Here is a 10,000-nt window from a genome sequence, read left to right on the forward strand (position 1 = left end):
ACTTTTTATTGGTCTGCGGCAGACCAGACGGGCGTGGGCTAAGCTGGGCTCACCTCCTGCGCTCGTCGCCGCGGTAATTACGACCGAGGCCACGGCTCATTGTATCACGGCTGTTGCGCCAAATTAATTTGATTTCCTCCCATTGTTTTGCTGTGTACACACACACACACACACACTCACTTACACACACACACACACACACACACACACACACACACACACACACACACACACACACAGAGACCCACACACACACACACACAGACAGACACACACACACACACACACACAGAGACCCACACACACACACACACACACACAGACAGACACACACACACACACACACACACAGAGACCCACACACACACACACACACACACACACACACACACACACACACACACACACAGAAAGACACACACACACACACACACACACACACACACACACACACACACACTCACTCACTTACAGACACACACACACACACACACACACACACACACACACACACACACACACACACACACACACACTCACTCACTTACAGACACACACACACACACACACACACACACACACACACACACACACACACACACTCACTCACTTACAGACACACACACACACACACACTCACTCACTTACAGACACACACACACACACACACACACACACACACACACACACAGAGACTTAACCCTTTAGGCGCCAGAGGTTTTTTTCCGAAACAATCAATTTTGACATCTTCATTTCAAAAGGCTATATCTTAAAAGTGATAAGAGATAGAGACTTTCTGTAAATTAGAGAAATATTAAGGATGACCCAAAGTTTATGTAGAGATTAAATGTTTATATCTAATTTGCATATTATGACGTCATATGGTGGCGGCCATCTTGGATTATAGAATTTTCATGAAAAGTTGCATGTTTGAATGATAAAATGCACCACTTCTTTCCCCCCAAAATGTCCCTCATCTTCTGTATGCTATATTGCACAATACTGAATGCTCAGGTAAATAGTAAGTAGTGAACAAACTGTGTAAATCATTACTAATAAATGGCCGAAACAAACCAAATGCATGTAGCGGTAGACTGGCCTTTTGCTGTAGAGATTTTCCATTTACTACATACAGTAGGCACTCTGATTCCATGTATGGGGCACATATAGATTATTCAGATGACACACAAACACAAGTAGACAAGACCTGTTTAGTTCAAAAGCTCATTTGCCACGGCAAGGCACAGATCAGGACTGAGATGACGAGACAAGACAAGAGACAATGTTAGTATTTTTTTTCTTTTTGTTGTTTTTTTTCTTAGCTGACAAAGACACACACATCACAAGGACATGAACACACAAAAAGGAACACATAGTGTATGTCCTAAATGATCAGGTAAATAGATAGCAAATCAACAGTGTAAATCATTACTAATAAATGGCTGACATTTTTTTTTTTATGTAGCAGGCCTTTTGCTGTAGAGATAATGACTCCCTATCCATACAGGGCCGGCATTCTCATCATCTTGTGATAGACTATGCATGACCTAATGTGTGTGTGTGTGTGTGTGTGTGGGGGGGAGAGGGAGAGGGAGAGAGCGTGTCACCACCTCCACCATGCGAGCAGCATGGCCAGCCTCGCGCGCGCCGAGTGGAGAGAATTTGCGCAGCTCGGACTAGGCCTACTGTCATTCTCATTGCGACTCCCCACACTGCCACTACGTTCCCCCCTAACTCTCCTATGAGCACTTCGACCTCGTCTAACATACCCAGTCGCATTAGACAAAGGCTCCACCACGTTACTGTCGTCGCGATTGTGGAGAGGCAAAAGACAGAAGCTAGCGCTATTAGGCTACCTCCAGCCTTGTTCGCCACACCACTAACACCCTGCTAACTTCCTGATGAACGCTCCGAATCCGTGAAACATTATTCCCACCAGTGACATTGGGCAAACGATTCAACGTTTGTGCTTGGTGTAAGCTAAACTATGGAGTAAACTCTCACTTTGTCCAGCTGCATCATTGAAGGCAGGGACGCATCTGAAGCCTCACTAAACGAATCACCGTCATTTCCTGAAGGCAGATATTCCCCTTCAGAATCAGGGTCCGCGAATAGAAGACCCAACACTTCATTTCAGGTAAACTTTTTTGATGCCATTAGACGACAATCTAATGCAAATACTCGCTAACGTTGACAATATCGCTCTGACTAAGTGGCTCACACGCACACTAGCTCCGGTATTGCACACACTGATTCAGTGCGCTGTAGCTCAAAAGTTTTGTTTAAACCATGACCTTTTTCGGACTCGGGGATGACGTATGACATGTTTGCCACCTAGTGGAGTGGATGTCGAACGAAATATGACACCCTATTTGACTAAATCGGCCGTTTTATTCAGTACCGCATCTTGTCGAGTAAACTCGACAGTGGCGCCTAGAGGGTTAACCAGCATCACTATCCACCACTCAGGCCAATCAAATCGTGTATAGAGTCATTAGGCGGGCTTAACATAATGATTGATGGCAAAGAGGAATGTTGCTGTTGGCAAACAGTGTGACACGAGTTAAGCTTTTATTAAGTTGGCAAAAGTTTGAACTAGCCAACTAGCTCCGCATGGGACTCATAGCGCTGTCCTATTGCGTGCAGAGGGAATTTGAAAGACAACCGATTATCCCGCCCCTCGGACTGAGCAATGCAAACGGTGAGTGCCCAGACCCTACATTTTAATGTGGGTCTGGCTCGTCAGGCTAACGATCTTTGCCTCTAGAGCGATCTTTGCCTCTAGAACACACTCTCATGCACTTTCACATATTCAAGCTTCAGACTCTTTCAAGATTTCCAGATTTTGCCTCTTGAGTCTTTTGGAGTCTCCAAAATGAATTCTATTTATTTTTTTCCTCATCAATCTACACACAATAGTCCACACTTGCAGAGCAAAAGTACTTACACGGACAAGACAACAACAAAACAACAAAAATAAAACAAAACTGCAGTGACACACTAAACAAGCTGTTCATGTCTCTGGACACAGACCCATAGACCTATACACAAGACGTGCACAAGACCCATAGACCTATACACAAGACGTGCACAAGACCCATAGACCTATGCACAAGACATACACAAGCTGCTGATCTCTCTGGACACAGATCCATAGACCTATACAAGTTGTGCTCAAAGGCCTTCCTACCAGACCCGATCACACACAGGCCTGTGTCTTGAGAAGACTTTTGAAGACACAACCCTTCTGACTGCATGAATCACTGGTCCCCAAGCACGATGGCTCTTTGAGATCCACATATCTAGAGTGGGCATATGGTGTCCTTGATGATTTAAAGGCCTGAAGTGGTGTGCATGTGCATATGTGTGAGTGTGTGTACATGTTTGTGTGTGTGCACATGTGTGTGTGTGTGTGTGTGTGTGTGTGTGTGTGTGTGTGTGTGTGTGTGTGTGTGTGTGTGTGTGTGTGAGTATGGCTGGTGGGGTTTGACATTTAAAACATCCTCCTAAAGTAGTCAACATGCCCAGACACCTCCAACCCCAAACACACACACACACACACACACACCACCATCCTCCACTCTACCCCACCACACCCACCACCCCACCCCCCACTCCACCCAATGCTTCCAGTCAGGCACCTGCTGCATATTCAGGCCTCCCAAGGCTGCCTGTTGAAATCTGAATAAATCTCCCCCTCAAAGGTAATTTATTATGAAAATGGATCCTCTGAAGCTAAACTCTAAGGTAGTCCTGTCACAATAATTAGAGATCTGATTTTCCTCAGCTGTCATTTCAGATGGCTGCACGGTGAACAGGAGACACAAGTCGGGCGGGGGGGGGGGGTGAAATGATAGAAAAAACGAGGAAAATATTGCAATAGCATGAAGCATTATTTATTCAGCTAAAGACTGTAATCACGTTGCCGGGGCAGAGATAGATTGTGTGCCGCTGGGCTCGTGGAGCATCGTGGAGCGGAGGACAGGAGAGCCAATCTCGCCATTACTGTCTCCATCGTCTCATCGCTACCATGGAGACAGACTACAATAAACCACATTACAAGATAATCATGGAATGCACGACGCCAATTGATCCACATGCTTGAGCCATTGATTTGCTATGTCTTCTGGGACATACGTGACGTTTCTACGGTTTGAAGGGACACATGCAGCAACATGGCCAAATAAGGTCTTCAGCTTCAGACCATAGCGCAAACTATGAGCACAAACTATGAGCACAAACACGGCTCGTGTTTCTCAGCTTCAGATCTCCTGAATGTGTCTCAAAACAGCACACCTGAAACCGCATACACGGCGGCAGTCATATTAATGGAGAAAAGACCCCTCCAGTTCCACACACACACACACACACACACACACACACACAAATGAGAGAAAGAGAGAGATAGAGAGAGAGAGTAGTATGATATTAATGGAGGACAGCCTCCTGCTGTTCCACTGAGGACTGAGGAAGTGAATGAAGAGGCTGCCACAAGTGACACAGTGACACAGTAGAGCCTTCATAATCACAGTGGCCTGGAAAGCCTTCATAATCACAGTGGCCTGCAAAGCCTTCATAATCACAGTGGCCTGCAAAGCCTTCATAATCACAGTGGCCTGCAAAGCCTTCATAATCACAGTGGCCTGCAAAGCCTTCATAATCACAGTGGCCTGCAAAGCCTTCATAATCACAGTGGCCTGCAAAGCCTTCATAATCACAGTGGCCTGGAAAGCCTTCATAATCACAGTGGCCTGTAGAGCCTTCATAATCACAGTGGCCTGAAGAGCCTTCATAATCACAGTGGCCTGGAAAGCCTTCATAATCACAGTGGCCTGCAAAGCCTTCATAATCACAGTATCTCTTTTCATCTACTGTAGGACAATTCACCACACGCAAATTATTGACTGCTCTCTCTCGTTCTCTCTCTACTCCAATGACCACCTTCAGCTGTTTTGTGTGTGTGTGTGTGTGTGTGTGTGCGTGTGTGCGTGTGTGCGTGTGTGTGTGTGTGTGCGTGCGTGTCTGAGTGTGTGTGTGTGTGTGTCTGTAAAAGAAAAAGTATCTTACCCATGACCCGTAATCTCTCTGCGTGTGCGCGTGCGTGTGTGTGTGTGTGTGTAACAGGAAGAGTATCTTACCCATGACCCGTAATCTCTCTGCATGTGCGTGCGCGTGCGTGTGTGTGTGTGTGTAACAGGAAGAGTATCTTACCCATGACCCGTAATCTCTCTGCTCCCACCACCACCTCCTGGTCGTCAGCGGAGAACAGCAGCTTTCCTGAGCTCGACCTCACCTCCAGCATCTTCCCACGCGCCTGCACCCCACGGGATCCTGGAAACACACACACACAACTTGTGTTGAGAAATCTAAGTGGACTCTGCAGGACACATGTCATATGTCCAATATCACTGGGCTACACATGCCTCAGCTGTCTGATTTCAGTGGAGAGTGAGAAATATCCGCTCCAATTTACAGAGAGTGTCCAGACAAAGACCCTTGATTACTAACCAAGATAGCAATTAACCAATTTAACTTGTTTCTATTGGAGCAAAAGAGGACCGTTCCGGTCTGTTAACGTAAGTAGGAGCGTCACCTTACGTCACAAAACCTCACGTCATGCCCTCTCGGTCTGAGAGTCCAGTCTGTCCTCCCCATGCCTTGCTAGTTTGCAGGAGCGAGTTCCTCATTTTATGATCAAATCACTCAAATTGGGAGAGTTTCAGTGAGAAAAGTTAACATCCACTGTCTCCGCCAGCCTGCCCTTCAGAAACTCCATCTCCCATGATGCTGTCTGTTTCCACTAGCACCAGGGTCTTTTATCTCAGATGACAGTGCCTAGTCCAGTCCTCCCTTCACGGAGTGCGATCTCAGGCGTGTCTATCAGCTTTGAGAAGGTCATTTTCAAATGCAATAAGTTACAGATTACAACACTGTTTAATGATTAACATTTCATAAGTAATGTAACTAATAACTCCAGCTAAAGACTGTAATCACGTTGCCGGGGCAGAGATAGATTGTGTGCCGCTGGGCTCGTGGAGCATCGTGGAGCGGAGGACAGGAGAGCCAATCTCGCCATTACTGTCTCCATCGTCTCATCGCTACCATGGAGACAGACTACAATAAACCACATTACAAGATAATCATGGAATGCACGACGCCAATTGATCCACATGCTTGAGCCATTGATTTGCTATGTCTTCTGGGACATACGTGACGTTTCTACGGTTTGAAGGGACACATGCAGCAACATGGCCAAATAAGGTCTTCAGCTTCAGACCATAGCACAAACTATGAGCACAAACTATGAGCACAAACACGGCTCGTGTTTCTCAGCTTCAGATCTCCTGAATGTGTCTCAAAACAGCACACCTGAAACCGCATACACGGCGGCAGCCATATTAATGGAGAAAAGACCCCTCCAGTTCCACACACACACACACACACACACACACACACACACACACACAAATGAGAGAAAGAGAGAGATAGAGATATATCGTTATATTTAAAAAGGTGACGCTAAACTGGTCAAACAGCAGGGAATTCAGACCGACCACAATAGTCCATTAGAGCAGACAGATTCTCTCTGGTGGCCATCTCAAACCGGCCCAGAAAGGCTGCGTTCGGGCAGTCCAGGCGCCCCCCTCTGACTTGTCCTCATGTTGATGTGGACTTGAGTTGGCATGAGGGAGTATATATACTCTTTTGATCCTGTGAGGGAAATTTGGTCTCTGCATTTTTCCCAATCCGTGAATTAGTAAAACACACTCAGCACACAGTGAACACACAGTGAGGTGAACCACACACTAATCCCGGCGCAGTGAGCTGCCTGCATCAACAGCGGCGCTTGGGGAGCAGTGAGGGGTTAGGTGCCTTGCTCAAGGGCACTTCAGCCATGCCTACTGGTCGGGGTTCGAACCAGCAACCCTCCGGTTACAAGTCCAAAGCGCTAACCAGTAGGCCACAGCTGCCCCCTACTGAAGGCTACTGTAGCAGAGGCCACTGGGGACAGGCTTCAGTGAGAGCGGAGAGGCAGGACACAAAATGGACGCTCAGGTGAAGACCAAGCTCCGAGACGCTTACCTGCGGTGAGCTGCGTGACCAGGTGGTTCTCGTTGTTGAGGATGTTGACCGATATGTTTTTAGAGGACTGCAGGAACAGTGGAGTGCCCTGCAACGGAAATAAACAAATGACACAAAACACATTATTTGCTATTATTTATTTAACACTTATTTACTGGAGGAATCGTATACCGTGTGATAATAAATGAAACACATTGGTCCAATAATTGTAGTTTTGAACAGCATTTTGAGGAAAGACTCTAGATTACACTGACGAGACACTTAATCACAAAGCCTATTAGACTGTGGAGGAGGTGCACTTTTCCTGATAAAAAAAAAAACATTTTGCTGCAGACATTAACTGTTGTTCTTTTCTGTCATCAGGCTTTTCTACCCAGAGCGGTAAATGCCTTTATTTATGGTTAGCGCTGCTCAGCAGGTGTAACAGCAGGCTCTTTATTGGGGGACACTCTGTGTTTACTAGCGCACTTAGTGCTTGGCTTGTTATGAATGCTGTGCTACTAATAGGCTAGCATAACTCATTTGTTAAACCATATTGCGAAGCCCCACTGTCTCTGTCCAGCATGAGTAAATCCCCCCTCCACCCCCAGCACCACCTCATTTAAACTGACCTCAGCACCACCCACTCATTTAAACTGACCTCAGCACCACCCACTCATTTAAACTGACCTCAGCACCACCAATGTGCTATTGATGGGGCTATATGGGTCTGATGGGGCTATATGGGGGTCTGATGGGGCTATATGGGGGTCTGATGGGGGCCTGATGGGGCTATATGGGGGTCTGATGGGGCTATATGGGGGTATATGGGGGTCTGATGGGGCTATATGGGGGTCTGATGGGGCTATATGGGGGTCTGATGGGGCTATATGGGGGTCTGATGGGGGCCTGATGGGGCTATATGGGGGTCTGATGGGGCTATATGGGGGTCTGATGGGGGCCTGATGGGGCTATATGGGGGTCTGATGGGGCTATATGGGGCTATATGGGGGTCTGATGGGGCTATATGGGGGTCTGATGGGGCTATATGGGGGTCTGATGGGGGCCAGATGGGGCTATATGGGGGTCTGATGGGGCTATATGGGGCTATATGGGGGTCTGATGGGGCTATATGGGGGTCTGATGGGGCTATATGGGGGTCTGATGGGGCTATATGGGGCTATATGGGGCCATATGGTACACAGTGCTGTGAGCTCAGCTGTGTTGTGGTCAGCGCTGTGGCCTTGTGATGTATGCGGTGAGTATGTGGCACAGCAGCACACCAGAGGCCCTGATGGAGTGGTGTAGAGTGACACATGATGGAGTGATGATGGAGTGACACATGATGGAGTGGTGTAGAGCGAGCGACACATTGAGAAATAATGGAGTGATGTAGAGCAACATGTTGAGAAATAATGATGAAGAGTGACACATTGAGAAATGATGACACATGATGGAGTGATGTAGAGTGACACATGATGGAGTGATGTAGAGCGACACATGATGGAGTGATGACGGAGTGACACATGATGGAGTGATGTAGAGTGACACATGATGGAGTGATGACGAAGTGACACATGATGGAGTGATGTAGAGCAACACATGATGGAGTGATGTAGAGTGACACATGATGGAGTGATGACGAAGTGACACATGATGGAGTGATGTAGAGCAACACATGATGGAGTGATGAAGAGCGACACATGATGGAGTGATGACGGAGTGACACATGATGGAGTGATGTAGAGCAACACATAGAGAAACACATACTGTAGTATTGGGCTGTGGATATGAGGCTGTTGACTGAAAGTTTGCTTCTTTCTCTCTCTCTCTCTCTCTCTCTCTCTCTCTGTTTGTGAGAGTAATTCCCAAATTCACATAATGACTGGCACCAACAGCGTGTCTTCATTTGCTGCAGTAATCTGCCCTGCCCAAGTTAGCTTCTTAATTAAAGATAGCGCAGCCTGGCTATTGTGTTGTGGTATAAGCACGGCTGATAACATCGCTTATGGAGAGCAAAACTTATTGCTGTATTTAATAAAGGATTCCTGGCCCTGAACTTTATCTTAAAAGCACTGTGAATACCAGGGATTAGTTTGAAGACAAATCCAAGCATGTGTCACTGTCAAAGAAAAACGGATGTCAGGCGCTCATTAGGCGGAGTGTGCTTTGGGTTCTTGAGCGTTCATCACGCAGTGTGTGCTTTGGGCAAGCCTGCAGTTCAGCTCCAGGTACTTGGAGGTATTCCTAGATTCTCTTTCTTATACTGGACTGGATGTGGTCTTTTCTGGGCTCTTCTCTGTGGAGCGGAGTGCATATATTGGGGTCATACTGTACTAGCATGGCTGCTGCCTCAGGAACTACTCAGCCTTTCAGCATTTGTAATTTTGCACTGAGCTTATTGATTCCTGTTTGCATTGAGCTTATTGATTCCTGTTTGCCTACTGCATGTACAGTACAGTATGCCTTCACCAAGACAAAAAAGCAGAACCCAATGTCACTAGTGTCTTTGTGTCCGTACAGCTAACTAGACTACACCACTGACTGTAGCAGTGCAGGGATAAAATGAGGGAAAGCTAGGTAACATGGTCCTGTATTGATTGTGTGTGTGTGTGTGTGTGTGTGTGTGTGTGTGTGTGTGTGTGTGTGTGTGTGTGTGTGTGTGTGTGTTAGGAGCGGGGGGTATTCTTTCATACTAGGGTCCAACACTTGTAGTGGCACCCTGACTGGAGATTTGCATTGACTTCCAAAGTCAACTTAGATACTGCATATGCACAAGTTGCTCAACTTAGATACTGCATATGCACAAGTTGCTCAACTTAGATACTGTACAGTATATGCACAAGTTGCTCAACTTAGATACTGTATATGCACAAGTTGCTCAACTTAGATACTGTACAGTATATGCACAAGTTGCTCAACTTAGATACTGCATATG

The 10,000-nt window shown here is 46.7% G+C and overlaps 1 protein-coding gene across 2 annotated transcripts in view; it reads right to left on the reverse strand.

The window, feature by feature from the left end:
* The window catches only part of sgcd (sarcoglycan, delta (dystrophin-associated glycoprotein)), a 238,906-nt gene that overhangs the window by 50,367 nt on the left and 178,539 nt on the right, over positions 1–10,000 (reverse strand). For both annotated transcript variants that reach the window (XM_042092887.1, XM_042092888.1), the window contains exons 4-5: positions 7,084–7,171; positions 5,212–5,331 (exon numbers count right to left, since the gene is read on the reverse strand). In XM_042092887.1, the coding sequence (XP_041948821.1) occupies positions 5,212–5,331; positions 7,084–7,171 (208 nt within the window). The remainder of the gene's footprint in view (positions 1–5,211; positions 5,332–7,083; positions 7,172–10,000) is intronic.

This window comes from Alosa sapidissima, chromosome 5, assembly GCF_018492685.1.
Source record: "Alosa sapidissima isolate fAloSap1 chromosome 5, fAloSap1.pri, whole genome shotgun sequence".
NCBI lineage: Eukaryota > Metazoa > Chordata > Actinopteri > Clupeiformes > Clupeidae > Alosa > Alosa sapidissima.